At 40.1% G+C, this 23,761-nt stretch overlaps 2 protein-coding genes across 3 annotated transcripts; both read right to left on the reverse strand.

The window, feature by feature from the left end:
* Positions 1-6,189: 6,189 nt before the first annotated feature.
* katnal1 (katanin p60 subunit A-like 1) lies at positions 6,190-16,357 on the reverse strand. 2 transcript variants are annotated; one of them, XM_027022128.3, is made up of 11 exons: positions 16,135-16,355; positions 15,252-15,553; positions 14,896-15,056; positions 12,817-12,979; positions 12,474-12,601; positions 11,788-11,893; positions 11,107-11,265; positions 10,738-10,864; positions 10,508-10,642; positions 7,984-8,110; positions 6,190-6,929 (listed from the first exon to the last, which is right to left on the reverse strand). In XM_027022128.3, exons 2-11 carry the CDS (start codon positions 15,414-15,416, stop codon positions 6,731-6,733), a joined length of 1,470 nt encoding a protein of 489 aa, XP_026877929.2. In that variant the 5' UTR covers positions 15,417-15,553; positions 16,135-16,355; the 3' UTR covers positions 6,190-6,730. The 2 variants fall into 2 exon arrangements, with proteins under 2 accessions (XP_026877929.2, XP_026877931.2); XM_027022130.3 differs by lacking the exon at positions 10,508-10,642 and having other exon boundaries at positions 16,135-16,357.
* Positions 16,358-18,738: 2,381 nt separating this feature from the next.
* Positions 18,739-22,299, reverse strand: hmgb1a (high mobility group box 1a). Its single transcript, XM_027022127.3, has 5 exons — positions 22,191-22,299; positions 20,311-20,470; positions 19,977-20,122; positions 19,678-19,852; positions 18,739-19,474 (listed from the first exon to the last, which is right to left on the reverse strand). Exons 2-5 carry the CDS (start codon positions 20,455-20,457, stop codon positions 19,328-19,330), a joined length of 615 nt encoding a protein of 204 aa, XP_026877928.1. The 5' UTR covers positions 20,458-20,470; positions 22,191-22,299; the 3' UTR covers positions 18,739-19,327.
* Positions 22,300-23,761: the final 1,462 nt, after the last annotated feature.

A 23,761-nucleotide genomic window follows, 5' to 3' on the forward strand; every position in this document is an offset into this window, starting at 1 on the left:
CAGGGTTGGAATTAGACAGAAAAATGAACGATTTTCCTTGTCTGCCAGACATTTATTGTTTCAAGGGTGTCTGCATGTGATTGGCTACAGTATACAAAGAATAACATCAAGCACATAATAAATATAAGGAGAAAAATTGACACTACCCATTTACACACAATCCATACCATTGGAGATGGAATTCTGATGTTACTCTGATTAGCCATACACTGCAAATAGCCAAAGGCAAACAGTCATTAGACCTTATACAGGGTAGTAATTACAGTGCATTGCTGGTTATACTTATCCCTTTTGCACACACCAAAACTGTCTTATAAAAAGACAAAAATTCTCTATGAAAGCTTCAGTGTAGATGTGATAGATTTCTCAGTCACGCTGAAATTCTACAATCTGATTCACAGTTACCTCTTTTTAAAGGTTGCTTGTATGTCTACTCGAGTCATTGTTTTAAGTAACAACATTTTTACCTGAGTATGGGTTTACCTCTGCACTCATAATGAGGCACACTGCTCCTAAGATAATAATGGTGTAGGTGATTCAATAACTGTGCTCTCAATTCACAGTACTCTCATGGCCTGGGGGAAGGTCAGAGCCTGTTGAATGTGATGAATGCTAGTCACACCTCTTCTTGTCTTTAGGTAATTTGTTGTGCTAGATACAGATGTTTCATCAATTCTTCAGCCATTTGATATGCAGAAATGTGTCAAGTTGATTATTAACATTGTCAGTGCTGGACTCCGTTGGGCCTTGATCTTATTTTGAAGATGTTGGATTTGCTGTGCACAATTTACCATAAATAAACATGATGTCCCATTAAACCTTATGGCTGATATGACTGATAAAAGTTAGGCTGTGATTTTTAATGGATGATACACAGGTTCGTCTTATTTCCCTGTGTTTCCCAGTATGTTAATCTGTACCTATGTTATCACTAGTTGTCTGTGATTACACAAACACATTAATATGTTCTGCACATCTCTGTGGTAAAGAAGCTTATTTGTTGGAACAGTTAAACGGTGGGTCTTTCCAAGCATAGAACTTCAACACACATACCTGTTTATTGTTATAACCGTGAGTGAAAATGTGCAGGTTTCCAACTTTTGGCTCTTTCCAGTAGGCTGTTATGGTTATATGGAGCTGTATCCGTTGGAACAGTGACTAGTAATACTGGATTCTGCATTTCACTGCTCGGAGACTACTGTTCAGTTCTCCATGGCAGCCACCACAGGCAATGTTTTCCTTTCCACGTTTAAGCATATGCGTCTGCTAGGTTCCCTCAACCATTCCACTGTCTCAATCACATTTTTCAAAGCAGGTATTCATTAAACTTTGAAAATATTGTGCTTTCCCAAATGTTAAATAAACAAAATAATGATGTAGTTAGGGTATAACTCACTTGCTGTTAAATTCTTTCACTGAAATACCTAGAGTGTTCTCTTTTATTGTTCAAGTCAGCACGTCTTTGGGTGGGTTTTTTTTTTTTAGCATGTTTTTGTCCTGAACCTGTACATCCAGACCTCCTTTCAAAGAAATGCCTTTGTCAGAATTGGAATTATGAAGTCACACCAGCATTATGAACACACCCATGGACTGCAGTAAGCTCCTGTTTGGATTGACCTCCAGCCAGTTCTACAGCAACACAGCTGTGTTATTAAAGCATAAAATGTGGTTAGTATATTAGTTTCTTATCCAGAGATTCACTGTTGTGGAGACGCAGTTCTGGAAGACATCATCACTGAAAACATTTTTTTCTCCTAAATGCCTTTTAATGCATAACCTATCATCATACACCATGTGTTCCACAAAAAAAACCAATATGATGACCAAACTTTAATTTGACTGGTTACTATATGTTTTGAGGTTAAAGGTAACATCAATATGGTCATTGTGGGTGGTGATAAGTACCTGAGTCACAATGTTTGAGTAATGGCATACAAAAATCCTCTTATTTTGGGATAAACATTACCAGACTGAGTCTTCACTGTGTCTAAGCCACACAAAAAAACAAGCAAGAATCTCCAAATGGATGCTTAGTGTTGCTTGCAGTTAATCTTTTCCAGAGATATAAGAATGGATAATGGTTTCTATAATAATATTTTTTATGTTAGAGCCTGTTAGCCAAAGTGTTAGCGTCCCACAGTGTGTGCACTGAGGTAAGTGACACTAAACCCAGGCCAACAGTAGCAACCAACATATGATCATACATCATTATGACCTACTGATAATCAGTAGCCTTCTATTACACCAAAATATTAATGAACTATTTTAACATGAAGAAAAATCACTACAAATTTCATGTGGACATAATTCTAGACACAATATCCTTTTTACGTTCTCAGACACAGTGACATCTGCTGGACTAAAGAGTAACAAAATTGTGACTTGGTGACAGTGGATCAGCAGGACATGAGCATGTAATAACACATGGTAAGATAATGTGATTTATTTACACATAGTATTCACATATGTTGACAGTATTACCCACCTTCACATGTTTTTTTAAACATCCATATACGTTTTGAAAAGACAGTGGGTTCTGTGTCCAGACCTCGGCAGTAACATGTTTATTCCTGTTTGGGTGTGGATTGTTCTATCATCTGTAAGGGGAAGTGAGTGTTTTGTAATCTCTCCTGAGGGATATCCTGTATCTGACTGGCATGCTCATAACAAGGGTTCAGGCTGGGCCGAATGCGCTAGACTCATTTAAAGAAGGAAGCTCGTGTGATCTGAGCTTTGGCTCCAGCTCCTGGTCTTCCAGCCCAGAGACAGCAGCTACGAACGTTCAGGGCTGTGTAGGAGCCACAACTGTGACACCCTCACTCTGTCTACTTTCAGACACAAGTGGGAACATGCAAAACTTAATTCCATGGTACCTGTGAAAATAACTAACCACAATGATGAACAAAATAGGTGTTGTCTTTACCCCCAGTGCACAGGTATTGTGCATTATTGGTGGTTTCTTCTCTGATAAGTAGTATCCCATTTCGATCCTTGGCCATTCCACATGCTGTATTCCAAGTCATGTCAAGTATTAATTTCAGGAAGTGAGGTTTTTTTTCTGGCAGCCAGGGTATCACATGTGTAAGACAGGAAATTTGGGGCTGAATATCAACTGACACCAATAATCTCTGCTTCTCAAGGGAGACATTAGAGGGTGCACAACAACTCAGTTCCAAGTTTCAGAGAACAAACCAGCCCATAACTTTCAGGAAACACATGTTCAAATGTCCGTGGGGCACGTGATCTCAGCTTCCCCTAAAGTACTGAACCCGTTTTTAAGGCTCTGAAATGCAGTATGTTTAAACATAGGCTTAAAATGCATGATTTTGTTTGCCTTTACTGTACATGTGACCATCACAGAATCATGACAAATGAAGTATACGTTTGCATTTTTCTAAATACATATTTATTTCAAGTGCAAAATGATTTTCTCTACTCCCATTCATTTTTCCATGATATCCATTAACTGTATGGACCACGTGTGACAGAGGTCACAGATTATGTTACTGCACAGACATATGGTATAGACAGCCATTGACGGATGGATAAAAATAGATGCATTAGACACCCCACCAAGAATGTTCATTTATCCCTCCAGAGACAGAGAAATAGCATATAAACCTGCATGCACAATCTTACCAAGGACTTCCATTCATGATAATATTCTCCCTGCATTAAAAATGAAAATGTACTTGAATTTATATAACGAGATTGAAAAGATTTTCTATTTGGAAACAAGACTAGATGCAAAATACTGATGCAGATTCACTGACAATGTTCATAAACTGGCAACAGCAGGAAAACAGTTTGCTGTGAATAATCATAATCTCCTTCATAATATTTCTTTATCCGTCTACATGACAACAAGCAACAAACATAAGAGAAATGCCTTACAAGATGTGTGTGCGACAACAAGCAAAAAAATAACTGCATGCAGTGGTTTTGTGTGTCAGCAGCATAGACTGCATGGGCAAAAGTGAGTAATGTATCAGTTTTGGCAGTTTTGAGAAAAAATCCACTTGTACAGTGAACTTGATAGGAAATGTTTACAGCAAACGACAGAATGGTGCAAAGTCTTAAGTCACTTTGACTGAGAGCATTCAAGACTGCAAAATACTTGCTGCAAAATATTATGTAGGAGTCTGGTTATTCTGTAAATCTCTGGTGCATTCACACTAGGGATTTGTCACAGTATTGAGTCCATCTGTGACTGTGACTGTGCAGACCTTCTGTGAGGGTTTTGCAGTCAATAATGTTAAGTCATTTGAATCAATCAATTGATCTATTTAGATTTTTATATTCTGTAAACATTTTAAACACTCAGTTAAAATCCTTTCTAACTACCATGACTCTTTCACACAGAAATATGCACATATTAATTATTTTTACACTTACAAATGCAGACAAACGTAGACCAACACTCACAGTACAAATCACTGAAGATAAACTCAGTGCTACACACACACACACACACACACACACACACACACACACACACACACACACAGCCCATGAAGAGCGAGTCATGCTCTCTTTCCCATCATCCTCACACCACCAGAGCTTTCTGCCATCTGGGATGATTCAGGACCAGTGAACCCCATGTTCTGCACTCGCCATAACAAACTAGCTCCCTTCCACTTTTGGATCTGCTCCAATCTGGCTGCTAGACTGGTAATCTAATAAAGCAGTTAGTTACATAGAACCTTTCAAAATTAAGGTACATTCATTACAACTGTATAAATAGTCAAGACTAAACTGAAGTGTTTGTACATTACAGAAAACCAAAGACATAAATAAAACTCATTAACAGAGCATGTAGACTTATTTCATAATTACAAAACATTAACAAGAATAAGAAACATTGTTTCTCAGCTAGTGAAACAACAGCAAGACTGATCACCCATGGATGTAACTTAGATTTAGCACAGCCAAAAAGCTCTATTCAGTCATGATATACCAAGATAAATGCTGTTGCCTTAAGACATATAATGCGCTAATATAAGGCCTTTATAAGTATCAGAATTTGAAAGTTTACTTAGATCTTTACTGGTAGCCGAAGCCAAGTTGTGAGTTATGAGTTCAGTGTGAAACTCAAGACAGAAGCATTGCAGCAGCAAGGATTAACTAAATGCGACTGTCAGCAGAATTGCTAATCCATGTACAATTACAGTTCCAATATCAATGGGAAAATATCTGAAATGCTAAGAAAAAAAACAAAAGTAGTGATTTTTAAAATTCTGACCTGTTTTATATTGAAAACAGTACAAAAACACAATTTGATAGGGTTTCCTGAATATGATGTCTTTATTATTCTGCAAAATGTGCATATATCTATCAGTATTAATGGTGCCTTCACAGATGTTCAATTACCATGTGGCGATATCCATCACAGAAACATGACAGTTTTTAATGCCGCACCATTTCAAGGATCAAAGGTCATGGAAAGTCTGTTGGGGGTTTTGGTCTCTCTTTTATGAGATTTAGAGAACGAAAGAGGGTAAAATACCTCCAATGCTTGCAATCGCTCATTGAGGAATGTTGTTCTTAAACTGCTGTGAGTGGTGAACAGTACAAGCAAGACTGGGCCAAAGTACCTTTCCTGGGTACTCCTTTTATACCCAAGCATGACTGCATCACCTGTCTAAGATATTTTTTAACATTTCACAATTTTTCAAGTCTTCCGATGACCCAGTCTCTACTTTACGGGGACATCTTACAGGGATTAATTTAATCAATTAAGTAAATTTACTACAAATGATAAAGCTAATAAAGTAAAACATTAAGTATCATTGCTAGACAGACCTAGCAACATATAAACAAAAATATTTAAGGATTTCAAGATTTAAAAGAACAATGATAACGATGTTTTTCCTACACAAATTGTTGCGTGCACAGTGGATGCAATATAAGCAATTTAAGATATGCCCACAAAGCAAATAATCAAATCTTATTAAATAAATCAAAGGAACAGCAGTAGTGCAAGACAAATCCCCTGTCACTGTAGGTCACTCACCATGACTGGTGTGCACTGGACAAATATCTGAAAAGTAATGGTTTCTAGGTATGCTCTTTGATAATTATAAAACCAATACGACGGAAATGAGACCTTTTATGTAACATATCATATTTATCTTATGTGACTATTGTTACATTTTTTTTCTTAAATACACAAATAAAAATAAATTCTGCTTGAATGTAAACAATTTATTATGACTATCAGTCATTAAAATCACAATAAACACAAAAACACAATACATGTACCTTCAAATCAGTTCTCCAACAATTTACAAAAGCAAATTCAGACCCATCATTATGTACTGTCCTTGTCTAGTTTTACAGAGAAGAACTTTCAGAACAAATTAGACCGACTAGATGTTTTATAACTGGTTGACTAAAACATCATGGAATCATAAAATCAAATCAAAATCAATGTTAAATCTAACAGATAAAACTGCTTCAGTTTCAAGTTACAAAATTAGTGCATTTTTATAAGATAAATGTGCTAAGAACTAGCAACACTGAGCTGTCATTCTTGATCTCTAAATCTTGGTGGACACTGACAGACTGCACACTCTGAGTCCTCCATGTCAAAAACGGTACGTTTGAGAGAGCAGAAACTTTAGCCTTCAGTGTATTGATTTGAACTGTCAAATGCAAGAGATTTCTGAGGTTTTCCAGACCCCTCAGAAAACTGCACTTCCTTCAGATCATCGAGGTCCAGCTCTCTGAATCAAGCAGAGCCAAATTCGTTCATCCATGCTTCATATTTCTCAAGGTCAGCAGAAGAGACTGACTTGGAAATCTTTTTGAGTGCGAGCTCAAAGTCCTCCATGGTGACGGGCATCTGTAGCTCGTCTTTGGAGAGAGCTCGGATCTCCTCCGGGCTCAGCCCCTGGATCCGTCGACGCATTGCCATCATGGATGCATCTCTGCAGAGACCAACACAATCAGCTTTTGTTAAAGGTTCAGGAACGGATTTGGTGGATACACACTGGATGCTATATACAATATTATGTTACATGAGAAAAGAACACAATAAAAAGATGTAAGGTGTTGACACCAGTCACCAGCCACTATATTAGGAACAGCTACCTACCATCTGTGGGCATTAATAGAGATAGCTAGCCATTTAACCCTGTAGTTCCCATATACAATTTATGAGCTACTGTCAACCCTGTTCTCCATCGATCAGTTTCTGATTAGTCAGTCTGGAGAAACTGACCATGGATGAAAGGCTTACGACAGACTACCTGTACCCCGGCTAAACACTTTTTAATGGAGGACCACACTCAGCTCAGCAGTGACACACTGTATACAAACATTACCTGACAGACTCATACCAAAAAAACCTGCTGCTGACATTACAATGTCACTAGTGTGCTGAGAATGGTCTACCCCCTAAGTGATATCCAGTAGCAACAGTACTGTGGACCAGTGGTAAAAGGGGTAGAGGGTGACTGACAAATTGTGCATAGCAACATGAACAAATGATTACACTCTGAAATTGTACATTGTGCCCCTATGAGACAGGTGTACTTATTAAAGGCTGACAGAAGACGCAGGGTAGGTGTTCCAGAAAAAGTGCCTGGTAAGTGCTTTTTGCCACATCTACTGAATTAATTTGAATTAAGTTAAAAATAAATGTTCTGCTTCCCTTTCCCCCCCAAAGGATGGTGAAATTCCTGCAGTCACATGGATGTTAACGAAACGCCAGCTGGAATCCAAGCTATCAACCCACCAGAGGATTAGTCCGTTAACCTTATTTTTCTGTAGCCTAACTTCCATGCTTGGTAATAAAAACAAGCTGGACAATTCAGTTGCTATCACTATGACAAACATATTCCAATAATTTTCTTTTTTTTTTTTAAGTAAATCTTTAAGGCAAGAGCGAAATATCTCTTTAAGGAACAAGAATTAAGCAATCGCCACAAAGGCGATGCTATGTCTGGGACAATGTATGACTTATAGCCGTTTCCTGAGTACCTGCAGACATTTGTGATGTCGGCGCCAGAGTAGCCCTCGATCTTCTCTGCGATGACGGCCAGGTCGACATCTGGAGCCACGTCCACCTCCTTCAAGTTAATCTTCAGCAGCTCCGCTCGTCCTTTTGCTGGAGAGGGAAGTCTCGGTCACTACAGCGTTGCACCACACACCTTCACGTCCTCCCCGTTCTGTTCCAGCAAACCTCACTCTGCTCACTGAGGACTTGATCGCTGAATTTCTGTGATCCCCTCATGATCGTTTCCTATTTTTGCATACTTGTCACACTTAATTGTGGGTTGATTGTAAAGTGTCCTTGGGTTCTAAGAAATTTGCGATGCAAGTGTAACTTCCCTCATTCATTCATTCATTGTTTAAGATCTGCAAATAAAATTTTATATTACAAAGAAAACAAATAAACTCTCAAATACAGATGAAAATCCATCCTATACCAACTGGCCATGAGAAAAAGTAATTTCTCCCATAGTCGCTGAATAAAGGAATTAACTAAATTTTAGTTGGAATGATATTTTAATTAGGATTAATTAGATTACACATGAAGCATGATTAGCGCTACTGGACCTAAATATCATTTGGATTTTCCAGTAATATTAAACGGGCTAAAAGTTCTCAACAAGCACACATACTTTGCCCTGATAAAAAGAAATTCTGCAAGAGATAAAGTTATGGAAATATATTCCTCCGGAAAGGAATACAAAGCCATCTCTAAGTTTCTGGAACTCCAGCAACCCAGAGCGAGACCTATTATCTCCAAATGGAGAAATCCTGGAACAGTGGTGAGTCTGCCCAGCAGTGACCAACCTTCCAAAATAAGAATGCAGCGACAACTCATCGAGTATGTGACAGACAAAACCAGACGAACATGTCAAGAACTGCTGGACTCGCTCACATAAAACATGGCATTAAACTATAAGATTATCATGCCAAGTGTTCTCAGGTCATCTATGCCAAGTGTTCTAAGGCCACTTATGCCAAGTGTTCTCAGGTCACCTATGCCAAGTGTTCTCAGCCCACCTATGCCAAGTGTTCTAAGGCCACCTATGCCAAGTGTTCTCAGCCCACCTCTGCCAAGTGTTCTCAGCCCACCTCTGCCAAGTGTTCTCAGGCCACCTCTGCCAAGTGTTCTAAGGCCACCTCTGCCAAGTGTTCTAAGGCCACCTCTGCCAAGTGTTCTAAGGCCACCTCTGCCAAGTGTTCTAAGGCCACTTATGCCAAGTGTTCTCAGGCCACCTCTGCCAAGTGTTCTCAGGCCACCTCTGCCAAGTGTTCTCAGGCCACCTCTGCCAAGTGTTCTCAGGCCACCTCTGCCAAGTGTTCTCAGGTCACCTCTGCCAAGTGTTCTCAGGTCACCTCTGCCAAGTGTTCTCAGGTCACCTATGCCAAGTGTTCTAAGGTCACCTATGCCAAGTGTTCTAAGGTCACCTATGTCAAGTGTTCTAAGGCCACCTATGCCAAGTGTTCTAAGGCCACCTATGCCAAGTGTTCTAAGGCCACTTATGCCAAGTGTTCTCAGGTCACCTATGCCAAGTGTTCTCAGGTCACCTATGCCAAGTGTTCTAAGGCCACCTATGCCAAGTGTTCTAAGGCCACTTATGCCAAGTGTTCTCAGGTCACCTATGCCAAGTGTTCTCAGGTCATCTATGCCAAGTGTTCTCAGGTCAACTATGCCAAGTGTTCTAAGATGTTGGTGTGCTTAAGGCTCTGGAGTGGCCTAATCAAAGTCCTGACTTGAATCCCATTGATACTCTGTAGCAGGAACTTCAATGGGCGCTTCATGCACAAAAGCTCTCAAATGCAGCTAACTTAAAGCAAGGTGAAAGAATTATCTGCAGTTATAGGAAGTTCTGGGTTGCAGATGTTGATACTAAAGGTGGAACAGCTGGTTGGGTAAAGCAGTGAAGGGGTTCTTTTACACATGGGAGACAAAAAAAAATTTCATTTGCTTTTGTTTCCCTTTTGTAAGAGGATTTTAAGCCAACTGATGTGACTAATAGCTCCTGTAGCTCCCCTGTTAGATGAGCTTGGTTGTGGTACTAGAACACTAAGGGCATGGGTTTGACGCACTGTTGCACTCAAATATGTAACTCACTCGGGTTGCTATAATGCAAAATGCTCTAAATGTAAATATGCAAAAATAGAGGGAATCAGTATTTTAGAGGTAATAAATCCAAAATAGATTACATATCTATTTTGAAAATGGACAGCAAAAAACAGAAAAAGTAGTAGTCTTATTCGCATTGTGGTCATCAGCATTAGTGAATTACCCGAGTGAGTGAGTGAGTGAGTGTAACACAAAACCACTGACTCTGTAACCCATGAATGGAGCATATGGAGGGAGACAAATATGTGCTCTGTCAAGGAGTGGGATGTCTGTGGGTGAACTGGAGAAGCAAAGACTGTTCATATGATATGCAGTAGTATGAGGGAGCGGGGGGGGGGGGGGGTGTGCGCACGTGTGCAAGACTGTGAGACGAGAGCGAGAGAGAGAGGGTGCATTTGATGTTACCACTGGGCAGGGGGATATAGATCCTCTTTTCCAGTCTCCTTCTCAGCGCTTCATCGATGTCCCAGGGGAAGTTAGTAGCAGCCAGAACCATAACCATTTTAGAAGGATCATCATTTTCTAATGTGCCCCCTACACCTGAATGTGATTTACTGGGAGTTAGGTTCACAAAATGATTGAAATTGTAATTAAATCCAAATCTCTCTTTGCTGGTCTCTCTCCCTCTCTCTCACCATCCATCTGGACCAGAAGCTCAGACTTCACACGTCGACTCGCTTCGTGTTCATCTGATGTTCCACGTCTCCCACAAATAGAGTCAATTTCATCAACGAAGATGGTGGTAGGTGAATAAAATCGAGCCTGTAAAAACACAGCATTATGGGAGGATCCCGAGAGGACCAAATTCAAACTGATCTGACCTCCTTCCCATCGTTCTTTACTTGAATAAAAGGCTTAAGAAATCTCATTTAATTAAAAGCCTACGTTTGAGCCAGCATATCATCTGCCTCAAATTGAATTCCCAAATTACACATAATTTTTTTTTTTTAAAGAGAAATATGACCAATTGGCTTGTAGTCGCTGATGCAGACAACCTCTCTTACCATCTCAAAGAGCAGGCGGACCAGCTTCTCTGACTCCCCTCGGTACTTGGAAGTGAGTGTGGAGGATGACACGTTAAAAAACGTGGTGCCACACTCTGTAGCTACCGCTTTAGCCAGCATGGTCTTCCCTGTGCCAGGGGGCCCCACCATCAGTACACCCTAACACGCCGAACACAGGCTCAGGAAAAGGCCACAAAACACTGCTCAGGCTCAGGAAGAAAGCTCTCCAAGCAGAAAATCACTGACACAAACGAAGTCAAAACTACAAAAAAAAACTGTTTGTAAATATCTGGCACCCAATTTTAATTAATCCTATCACATGGCGTAAATTGATGAAATGATGCCACCAAGTGGACTAAAATACTAGGTGCCATCTACATGGATGAATAAATTATATGCTTTCTATGGTTCCTTTCTTACATATTGTCACTGACACATGAAACACCTTGCTCCAAAAGAATAATTTTACAGTAGGAGAAGGATTTCATACAGGTAAAAAATTAGTCTAGTTTTAGATCCCAATGAGTAAAACCTTCAGAGGCCTAATTAAGGTTATTAGCGCTGCCAGTTTCTGGTGAAACAAATAAGGTCTACCATAAATAGAGTTACAAAATGTGTGTTTTGCTTGCAAGCCTGGGGCACAAGATTCTGCACCCCACTGGAAAGATCTAACATATTAACCTTCCATGGGCGACGGATGCCCTTGAAGAAATCTGGCATCCACATTGGCAGGACCACAGCCTCTCGCAGTAGCTTCTTGGCATCTTCCAGATCTGCTATATCGTCCCTGCGTGAGTCATGACACACAACAGCTTGGGTGAGTCACAGACCAACACCGAGTGACTCACCACCAAACAGACTGACAGCTGTCACTCATACTGCATGAGTCTAGTCCCACAGAGCGTAACAGATCAACAATGTGGTGCTGAACAAAATTTGTAAATTTCCCAATTTGTTTTAGCAATTTATAATGCATTAGCCTCATATTCAGTATTTAAGGAAAATATTATGGGTGAATTTTAGGCACAATTTTATGTCGGCACGCAAAATTTGTCATCCAGCCTCTAATCAGATCATCAACAGTCAGTTTCCAAACATAGTTTCCACTCAGCAGTGGACCTAAGGGTGTAAAATGTAGCATCAACAATGGCATGAGAGTGTTGCTAGGCTTTACACATCACTGCAGCTGCTAAGCTGTCGCTAGTCTACTACCAATTATAAAAGGCTACAGGATGATGAATGTAAGTTGTGCTTTGCAACAGATGACCTAAAGAGAGTGTTTTATTACCTAATAATACAACACACTGCTAAAAAAGTTTAAAAAGTCACTCAGTCAATAAGCATTCATCAAGGGGCACAGCATTTACCAGTGGATGTTTGGATTCCTTGACACAATGTCTCTCTCCAGCGCATCAACTAAGTCACTGTCATACCCTGTACCATCAAATTTCTTCAATTCTCCATCACCTTGCCCCTCCAGTGAACTCTTCTTAGACTGACAAGACAAACACAATAATGCATTACAGATGCATCTGTTTCAGACATAAAGCCTGGCTAATAATATATGTATGTCAGAAATGTAATTCAAAAGGATAGGACCTTAGAATCTCATCTGCTTATTTTTTAACTGAAGCATCTTTCGCTACAATTGAAAGCAAATTTCCTTAAACAGCACTGAGTTTTTGCTTTTTTAATTTCTGGATTACTGACTTTTTCTTCTTTAGCTTTATTTGTGCGTCCGTCACGGCCACCGGGTCGGTCTGATTTTAAATTGGGCTGGCCCTTCCCTGCAGGCACACGGGGCTGCAGCCCAGGAGAGTCCTTGCGCTGGGGCCTCAGGCCACTGGTCGGCCTCTTCACCTGGGCAGGTGCTCTGGGAATCAGAAAGCAAAGAGTGGTTTTTGTCACTGTGCCCAAGTGGCAGCTCCTTACTCAGGCTCCAGTAGGAACCGGTGCCCTAAAACCTGCACTGGCCATGTTTATTAGCCTGATCTCTCACCTAGAGGACAAGAACACATACATAAGAATGCGGTTAAAGAGCTTCGGTTCAGCATTCAGTACCATCTTACCTGCCATGCAACAGTCTCTAAGCAACAGATGCTGGGAATTACCGCCACCCTCTGGAGCTGGATTCTAAACTTTCTGACTAGCAGACCACAGTCCATCAGGCTGGATGATCAAACTTCCTCCACCCTCATCTTCACCTGCTGGTGTGGTGTTCTAGGTCTGAAGAAAGCTCATCTCCGCCATCATCCTCACCAGGTTCTACAGAGAACACCCTGAGCAGGTGCATCACTGCCAAGTTTGGGAATTGCACCGTCTCAGACCTCAAGACCCTGCAGCGAATAGTGATGACATCTGAAACCATCGGGGTCGCTCTCCCATCCTTCACGTATAGTTACACCGCACACTGCATCTGCAAAGCCCTCAGCATGGTGGATGATCCCATATGCCCATAACTTGAAATCTTCTCTCCTGTTGTCGAGAGACAATCATCGAAGCATTCAGGCCCTCATGGCCAGACTGCAACAGTTTCTTCCCCCAAGCCATCAGACTCCTCAACTACCAGAGACTGACCTTACACTCCCTTGTGCACACACATACTAAACTGAAACTATCTTACTGCCGTGCTTTCTCTGTCCATCTCCTATCTAAGTCAGTTGTCAGAATTCTGTATTTAACAAAACTGTGAAACTCACACTCTTATTTTTTCACATTCCTTAATAATCTATGCTGCTGGAATATAATATTTAACGAATATCCCAGTTAATAAATATTGTATTCTATATTGTTGTATTGGCTGCAACCTCTTTGAAAGCTGTGTTTATATATGCAATACGTTTATCTGCTAAACACTTGTATGTCACAGTATGTTACATCTTTGCATATCCACTCTGTGCGGTGCAATGGTCAGTGCTGCACTATGCGATTGTCGTTACTAGTCCTGCATTTCATATTTATTGTTGTTGCACTTGTGTTCTTTTGTGTTGCATTGTGGTCACGAAGGAAATGTTATTTTGTTTCATTGTATACTTGTATGTAGCTGGAATGACAATAAAAAATACTCGACCTCTGAACCGCCACACACCTGCCATGGTCCTGTTCACCTTCTACCATTTGACAAGCAATAGCAGGGCATCATGTTCCACCACACTAAAGAACCATCTGTAGCCTCATGCTGAGAAACATGTCCAGCATCATTCCACTGCCAGTGGACATGCGTAGACACTCACACTTTGCTGTCACTTTTTACATACTCTTGTATACAGCATTCTATTTTAGTTTATTTATATTTCATAAATCGGCCCCAGCACATCCTGTGTATACTCTATAAACAGAACAATTATGCACCTCCATGTTCAGCCGCACACTGTAAACCTCTGAGCACTTTATAATACAAGAACAACTTGCACACCTTCACACTTTAAAGAGAACCTACAACTGCACATGCATCCATGATACTGATCGGAAATACGGATTCTAATGCACTGATACATCTGTGGTACTGAACATTCTCAAAACCGTCCACTTGTACATTAACGGCATTTTATCCAAAGCGACTTACAATTATAACTGAATACAACTTTTGCAATTGAGGGTTAAGGGCCCTCAAAAGTTACAGTGGTAACTTGGCAGCATTGGGGCTTGAACTGGCGACCTTCTGACCACTAGTTAAGTACCTTAACCACTGAGCTACCACTGCCCATGACAGAGGAAAAGCAGAGCAACATGGAGGTCCTGTCTGTCCTATGCAGGAGGAGGGAATGGGCTAAAGAAGGGCCCGTATACCTGTGCTCTGCTGGAGTTGGAGGTGGCCACACCGCAGGTTCCCTTTTACATTCTTCTGGTTGAGGATTGGGGAAGTCAACTGGCTTGTCCACCTTGAAACTCTCCAGTGTGTTTACAATGCTTCTGACCTGCTCATACTCTTCCATCAGCTCCTGCCTAACCTGTAGCCAGGAGATAAAGAGCCACACTTTGTCCTGTTATTTCTCGTCATAGGAATTATTTATTCATGCTTGCCAGATAAGAGCACACGGCCACAGAAAATAAGCCATCGGTCCTGAATTCTTATATAGTTCATTACTTGTAATACACAGGCCAAGGATTTTACTATGCGTTGTAACTGTGTATTTTAATCTTACCTGCTGCCATTTAACCTTCAGTGCAGGATCCCTAAGAGCCTGACAATGTTTGTGGATCTGTTGTATAACACCCTGGTAGTACACCATGGAAGAGTCATAGTTCCCAAGCAATGCATACTCTCTCCCCCTCTTTGCATTGTCACAAATCTCAGTCAAATTCATCATGGAAAAAATCCAAAACACAATTTGCTACAAGGGATACAGGCCGAGTGATCAAACTGCCATTACAGTGGTTTGACTAGAGGGGTTTTTATTCTTGTCGATGTCGCCGACTGCAGACAAGCCATTGGAAGTCAAACGTCCTGCAAGGTACACAACAAGAGAAATACTTTAGTTGGGAAGCACTGCGGTAAATTATAGTTATGGGGCTCTATTGAACACTCATCACATCAGCAGTCATTCGAGGTAAGATACTGAATACCAGTACCTAAACACTAAAGTACCCTTCTAAGAAGGCCACATCTCAGTAATTATGATGCATTATTCGGGATTAACTCAAAAGGCGAGTTGAGAACCGATGAATACGCACGGCGTTAACCTGAGGAAGCAAACAAGCTATTCAATCATGCTTAAAAATTGAAAGCTAGCTATAGCCACTTGCGTCCTTATCGTTGTTGTGAGTCTTGGCTAGGGATTTGTAGTTTAATACACAGAGGCCCTTTTAGACGATCAGACAGCAAAGAGAGGCCAATGGTACAACAATTCCCATCAGGCACTTGTAAAAAAAAAACGCCCCAAGACCTAGGCCGCCGAAAGCAGTGCGGGTTCGCATGGCAACACAATGTTTTTGATTTCTTTTGGTATCGTTAAATGAACATGTGACATTACGGATCAGTATTGCATTCTAATAACACACTTGATCGAGGAAAAATTAAGTAGTTACCGTTTTCTAAGGATTATTTATATGTTCTTCTGATCCGCTGATGTCCTTCACGTACTGATGTTACCATGGCCGCAGAAAGACGCCGAACGGCGTGACGACTGGCGTATGAAAGGGGCGTGGCTTACAACACTAGCCCATTGGGTTGTTTTCTAAGGATGAGATGAACTGTCACTCTCAAGCACGCATCTTTCAGCTGAACTGCAGCCTGGCAAAGAGATCACAGACAGAGAACTTCTTGTGTGATTCCTGTCACCAAGAAAAGGCAATTGAAATGTCACCTGATATCATGGTCACGTCACTGCCTGACCCGCTGCAATTTGCATACGAGGACGGCACTGGAGTGATGGTGTAGTTATCTACCTTCTAGACAAAACACAACAATCAGTACTGTGAGGATCTTTTTTATGATTATTTCTCCAGTGTGTTTAGCACCTTTCAGCCTGTCCTTTTAGGGGAAAGCTTCGTCTGATGGAGGTGGATGAATCTGTCACCTCATGAACTATCTGACTGGGTATCCTCGGTTTGGCACAAGCCTGCTTGTAAGACAGACTGTGTGTAGCACTGGGGTTCTCCAATGGATTGTATTCCATTGAATTCCATTCCTGTTCAATCTGTACACTTCTGATTTTATGTACAACACAAATTCATGTCATCTACATCAATTCTCTGATGACACGGCTATTGTTGGGTGTATCAGAAGTGGACATTAGGATGAATACAGGAAGCAGGGGGTGGAATTTGTTGACTGGTGTAAAACTGAACCAGATGTAACTCGACATCAGTAAGACTAAAAAGATGGTGGTGGACTTTAAGAAATCTCCCCTATCACCAGTCACCATCAACGGAAAGAGCATGGAGGAGGTCGGGATTTACAGGTACCTGTGTGTGCGTTTGGAGGACAAACTGGACTGGAGTACTAACACCCATGCAGTGCACAACAAGTGCCAGGGTGGTCTATACTTTCTGAGAAGACTGAGGTCCTTCTGTGTGTGCATTAAACTCTTACTGGACATTCCACCAGTGTATTGTCGCAAGTGCTTTATTATATGCTGTTGTGTGTTGGGGTAACAGTATCAACTGAAGTGTGCTATACACACTGATCAGGAAGACTGGCACTCTTTTAATAAGTCCATGTTACAAGAGTCCAGTTGGACCCTCTGGAGTTTGTGGCTGAGAGAAGGACCCTCAGTGAGCTGCTAACATCACATCCCCTGTACACTACAGTAGAAAAATAGACAAGCACATTCAGTGGCAGAATGATACAGCTGTTAGCACCATCCTTCTTACCCACTGCAATAAGGCTATACGACGAGAGCCTTTACTGCAGGGCGGTCCCAGCTGCCTGAATAATACCAACTACAATATACAGCTCAAAGTATACAGAAAGCAGCATGCACTGTACACTTGCATATTCCACAATCTGTAACTGTTATGACACTCACTTTCATTATGCACCTTAGACTAAGCACAGCTGCTCATTGTATTGGTAGTATTCATTGTGAATGAAACGGCTACATGCAAATGTCATGCAAATCCTCATATATGTATATAGATATGTAAATATAGTTCTCTTTTTATATTTATCTTTATATATCCCCTCCCCGTTCTTTTTGCTTAATATATGTCTGTTCATGTGTTATGTCTTGCTAGTGCAATGCTCCAATCTCCTTCAGGAATTATAAAGTTTTGATCTACATATCTTGTTTCCCAACTTTTCCACATCCCAACGAGTTACTCATGTTTTGATCTGCAATGACAGCACACATAATCTGTGGTAAATTCACATTTCACTGTCCTGCTGTTCTTGTCTGTAAGCAGGCTCACCATGTCATTATAAACCAAATGCATTTGGAAAGCCTGTTCCCCACGTTCATGGACAGGAAGTGTCCCACTTCTTAAAGGGTGTGCTTGCTCTATTTAAGGTAAGTGAAAAACAGTTTCTATTCTAGCATTCTAAAAACACAGCACATGGAAAACTATTCTTTTCGAACTATGAGGTCAGAAAAATCAATGTGGCACAATGTGTTTACTTTTATCTCGATATGCCAAAATTTCATCGTGTTAACAAGTCGACATCCCAACAAAATGGAAAAAAGTAATGGATTCTCTGTGATCACTGAAGATTGATCAATGTCCATTAGCTAGAGGGCTGCAAAAACACATACCAGCGTTTGGTTATAGGGCTATTTAGCAAAACATTATTTGACATTTTTATTTTGATAGACACTAGATGGCAGTACATTCCTCGGTATATTCTTTTGATGTCTGTAGTCTGAAGAAACAAGACACTAGGATAGGTGTTTGGGATTGCAGAAATTTAAGTCAAATCTTAACTCATTTTAGGCATTTGTACATTAAGTACAACTGGCAACCAGCAGCCCCTGCTGTTTTGTGGGAAGGATTTTACTCAGGTAAACGTAGGGCTGTTTGTTGTAATCTCCATATGTAAAATTAAAGTATTAGTAGTCCTAGGAGAGAATAACATACATATACACAATAAAATCAACACGGGCTATTCTGACATTTTAACTCTATAAACCCTTTAAAACCCACAATCCTCATATCTGCAGGATTTGGTAGGAAAATAAAAATAAAATAAAAACCTTTATTAAAAAAACGTTTATTGATGTCAGAGGCATATCAGAATGTCAATGAAACAATTGCATTTTTCTTTTTTTAATCATTGTGACAATTACAGTGGTATTCAAAGTACAGTAAAATAACTGTATGATACGGAAATGTACTAATGATAGTGACGTGAAAAAAAAATAAACAAAATACATTAAGATATGAACTACAACCTCACAATAAACTAGGTTGTTTGCTGCACATCTCTAAAACTCCAACTCCAAGCCAATTTTTCAACCCCCTTAAACTGTACTGGGCAAGGATAGTGGCTTAGGAACTACTGTTACAAAAGAATGGATTTTAAAAATAGAAAGAAAAAAGGGGAGGGGGGGGGTACAAGTTGGAAATACAAACACAAATGACACTTTGTAGTGTTACTATACAAAAAAAAGGGGGGGGGGGGAAACTGTACAGCTTAAAAACCATATCATATACACCAACTTAATGTTTTTTCCTTTCCTTTTATTTTTGTCCTTTATTCGTCTACTTTATGGCCTCAGTTAAATGTGTACAGGGGGGTTAAATGTTTTATAAACAAGAAGCTAAGCTCTAGTTTGTAACCAATTTACTCATCGTCATCATCATCGTCCTCTTCATCGTCATCATCCTCGTCGTCGTCATCATCGTCTTCTTCGTCGTTGGTTTTGTCTGGCTTGGTGGGGGCTTTTGCAGCACCCCCCACAACTTTTCCCTTTCGATATGCAGCAATGTCCTAAAAGAAGTCGGCGTGAGTTCATCTCCAGTTACATGAGCTTAAAAACACAGCCATTTACTACTAGCTAGCTCCTAGCTAGCAACTACTAGCTCCTTCAAACAAATGAACAAAACAAGTGAAATTGAAATAGTCCACAAAAAGACTTCCAGGATTCATGCAGTAAGTGAATAAATGGATAACTGTGAGCGACATTTCCTTACCTTCTCATATTTCTCCTTCAGTTTGGCTGCTTTCTTCTCATAAGGCTGCTTCTCTTCAGCAGACGTCTTGTTCCACATCTCTCCAAGCTTCTTGGCCACATCTCCGATAGACAGACCTGGAGTCTCCTCCTTCACCTTGGGCCGATATTCCGCGCAGAAAATGAAAAAGGCCGACCTTGACGATGAGGAAGAAGAGAGGAAACTCCATGTTGGGATTTTTCAGACTGTTGACAATGTAAAATTACATCACCTCGTTATCCGCTGATGCGCATCATTGTAGGATCAACCAGAATTCTTACGGTGGTCTCTTGGGGGCATTGGGGTCCTTAAACCTCTTCTTCTTTTCGCCTCTGGGAGGAACATAGTTCTTCATCTCCCGCTCATAACGTGCCTTGTCAAGTCTGGCCATCTCTTCAAACTTGCCCTTTTCCTTGGCTGACATAGTCTAAGCAGAACATGGGGGGGAAAAAATATTAATTATAATAACAACAAATTATTATTATTATTAATAATAAATTGTTATTGTTAATAATAATAATAATAATAATAATAAATTATCATCATTATTATTAATAATAAATAGGAAAATAAATGTAAAATTTTTTTTTAGATCATCATGCAAGTATAACCTACCTTCCATCGCTCAGAGCACTTTTTAGAGAACTCTGAAAAGTTGACAGATGTGTCAGGATGTTTCTTCTTGTGTTCCTCTCTACAGGTCTGAACAAAATAGGCATAAGAGGACATTTTTCCTCTTGGCTTTGTTGGGTCTTTCCCCATCTTCAAAATATCCCTAAAATAGAACAAAATGATTAAAAGGATTGCCCCATAACGTCATCAATCTGTACAAACGTCCAGATATAACTACACCCCGTTTAGATCTGAATCTACTGTGCATATCCGACGTTTGACGAGCTCGAAATAATTTATGTATTTCCTACTCTTAATTGCAACTTGTAAAATCAAAATAGTTCGTTACCGTCACGACTTTGTTTAAAGTATTAAAGTTTCGGAAGCATTCAAAACTTTAAAAGTGAAAAATTAAAACTAAACTTAAAGTGATCATTGAGCATAATAAAAAATATATAAGTTTAAAATTGGCAATGATAGTAAAAAACAACCAAGTCGTTCAAATTTATTTTACGTTATAATGAAGGTTCAAAACTGTTTAAGCATCAAAATTTCTTAACATTTGTGAAACCTTTAATAAGCTCTCCGTTTTGTGTTTTTTTTTTTTTTTTAAGCGATTTCTTCAATGTACTCATACACAGCAATGGCGCACAAGCTGTCTTGTTGAAGGAAAGGAGGTCAACAACGACAGCAATATTTCTCCTTCCATTTTGTGCGAAAGCCTTCTTCATGAAAGAAAGTCCCCCTAAAATGTCTCCACCCGCCTTCCTGTTTGCTTTTTAACTCGACAAAGCAAATCGCGACGGTCGGCGCTCCTGACATATTCTTTCCCTTCGGAAAACCCTATGCACTCGCCCCGGTGTATAGTAACACAGTGGGTCTGCACTAAGCCTACGTGCGGGCTGTGTGGAGTTTGCTGTGGGCTCGGAATGGCCGCTTGTCTTCATGCACTAACACTGAGAATATGGCTCCTTCTCTTTGTGTCAGCGCTCAGCCATTACACTGCGTGCAATAGGGGGCAGCGCGACCCGCCTCACTTCAACCCAGAATTTGACAAGGTTGCGACGCGCGGAAAAACGCCAAAAATGGCTCGCTGCAACGGGGAAAGGTTGAATTTTTATTTCCCAGCGAAACGCGGTCCGCGTCGCCACCGACAGTGGCAGAAAAGGCGGTTTGAAAAAGTTGAAGTGAACTGCGCTGGCCACGGGCTCTGTAGCTTCGCCTTGTTTCCTATGCGAGTACAGTCAGCCATTACAGTAAAGCGCAGATCCTGAGGTGAATTTTTAAAATCTATTCCTTCGTCATTACAGCCAAACCGACCACATGAACAAAAACATGTCCAATTTTTTAAAAAAATAACTTCTTTTTTTTAATAAGTCCATTTTTCTATCCATTTATTTCTTACATCTGTACGTCCTCACATGTCAGACATCTCTTGCTATGCACTGCAATGGCTAGCTAAGCTAGGCTAACGTTGCTAGCTCGCTAGCTGCCAGTAACACCGTCCAGACCTTGTTTGTACGCAATTCAGTCAACCAGTTGTCCGCCGAACGTTAGCTACAACGAATATTCAGGAATTGTAAAATTATGCCCATTAAGAATTTCATTTTTAGATTAAGGTACACATTTTATTTTTATTTTTTTTTTAGCATAAAGAAATTAATCTACCTGAGGTTATAATGTACTCATTTCAATGAGAGAATAATACCCTGGTTAATTTTGGGGGTTATTTAACGCTTAATAAAAATTTAAATATACAAAATATCGACATCACGAGCTTTTTTTTTTTTTTTTTTTTTTACAATTTACTCGCGACTCCTCGCATTATCCTAGACGTACCTTTACTTACCCACACTTCAAAATTTCTACAGCTTGACACTTACCAAAGGCTTGAGCTGATTCTCAATGTACTGCAATGGCTGTGTGGAGGTAATAGCGATACGCAGTCTTCTCACTCCGCTCTCAGCTCTGTAACATTACTCTCAGTGGGGCTCGTGTCCTATTGGCTACCGCCAAGCCCAGCGTTGCCGTGATTGGGCCAAAGCTTTCCATTGTCCTAATAACGGGCCTGCGCGGATTGGCTGGCTTTTGTGAAACGTCACGGGTGTTTTAAATGGCGGGTTAATACGAACTGCGCAGGGTCTCTCTGCTGAACTCGAAGCAGTGTGTTGGTGGATAGTGTGCACTGTGTAAGCTATAGTATTACTGAGTTCTGTGTGTAGCACATGCAGCTCTGAATCACTGGGTTTATGCGCAGCTTGGTAGGGAGAGCTGTAGTGTGATGCCATGCACTGAATCAATTAGATCTTATCAAACCTGGCACACCTCTTAGCTGACGGTTTACAGGTGCTTGAGCAAATTTCTTCAAAGTATGCAATTACTGTTTAAATAATTTTAGATTAGATATTAAAATTTCTTATTTTGTATGCATTAAACGTGTTTTAAATGAGAGTCTGAAATCTACAGTTCACCACAAAATAACACATTTCAGGAAAGTGTTTATCTTATGAGACCCTAATGGGGTTAATTGGAGAATAGGTTTAAAAATATAAGTGCTATCCCATGATATCAATTCTAACTTCTGGGAAAGATGTTACTTGATTGGAGGCAATGTTTGCAGAATTATAGCATCAAATTAATTCTCAAATTCATACATGTAGATCCACATTAGCATCTAGCTTTTTTTTTTACATTTAGTAAATGTTATAATACATTTAAAAGTCTACCTTCGTTGACTGAACAGTGAAATATCTGGACTGTTTTTTTGTTTGTTTTTTTACAGTACATTTACTAAATGTAGACACATTATTACTAAATTATTTGAAGAAATTATATTTTGTATAATATATAGAGATTACTATTAAAGTGGTAAGGAATTTATGATTTTTAGTTTTATGAATTGTGTATCTATACATCTGCCTGTTTCTGACTGTTTTGCATAACCAACTGTTTGTTTACATTGATAACTGCTTAGAGTATATAATATTGTGAATATGTAATAGTATTAGTTTATGAGACTGTGACCAAGAGATTGTGATTAATGTTATTTGTGAGATTGTGACCAATAATTCCAAATACACGAATATAATAATAATAATAATTTGAACTTTTTATTGTTCTTTTGTGCACAAAAGAAATCAGTAGAATAGTTTTCTGGATAACTGATCACATAAAAAAAAACTGTAAGGAAGGAGAAGCCTCTGCATGTTAATGAGAATTTCTTGGGAAAATTATGCAAATGATTATGGTTAGGGACAACGGTGACAGCAGTAGTGAAGCAGCAGGGGAAGTGTGAAGGGGAGAATTAGCCGTCCTGTCCTATTGTTTCACTGGATGAGCAGCTGCAACAGTCGATGATGTCTCAGTGTGTGCTCACGGGTACAGAAACATGTCCTGTTGTATAGGCCTATTGCATACATTGAGGAGGGGGCTCTGCAGTACATTCATTTTGACT

Source organism: Electrophorus electricus, chromosome 19, assembly GCF_041902795.1.
Source record: "Electrophorus electricus isolate QZ-2024a chromosome 19, ASM4190279v1, whole genome shotgun sequence".
Classification (NCBI taxonomy): domain Eukaryota; kingdom Metazoa; phylum Chordata; class Actinopteri; order Gymnotiformes; family Gymnotidae; genus Electrophorus; species Electrophorus electricus.

Excerpts from the sequence above, each read along its gene's own strand:
- hmgb1a (XM_027022127.3), bottom strand. The coding sequence starts at position 20,457 with ATGGGGAAAGACCCAACAAAGCCAAGAGGAAAAATGTCCTCTTATGCC. Across the intron at positions 19,853-19,976 it reads AATGCCCCCAAGAGACCACC|GTCGGCCTTTTTCATTTTCT; the intron begins GTAAGAATTCTG and ends CTCATCGTCAAG. Across the intron at positions 19,475-19,677 it reads TGAAGGAGAAATATGAGAAG|GACATTGCTGCATATCGAAA; the intron begins GTAAGGAAATGT and ends GACTTCTTTTAG.
- katnal1 (XM_027022128.3), bottom strand. The coding sequence starts at position 15,416 with ATGATGAATTTGACTGAGATTTGTGACAATGCAAAGAGGGGGAGAGAG. Across the intron at positions 10,643-10,737 it reads GCTTCTGGTCCAGATGGATG|GTGTAGGGGGCACATTAGAA; the intron begins GTGAGAGAGAGG and ends AATCACATTCAG. Across the intron at positions 6,930-7,983 it reads GACATCACAAATGTCTGCAG|AGATGCATCCATGATGGCAA; the intron begins GTACTCAGGAAA and ends TGGTCTCTGCAG.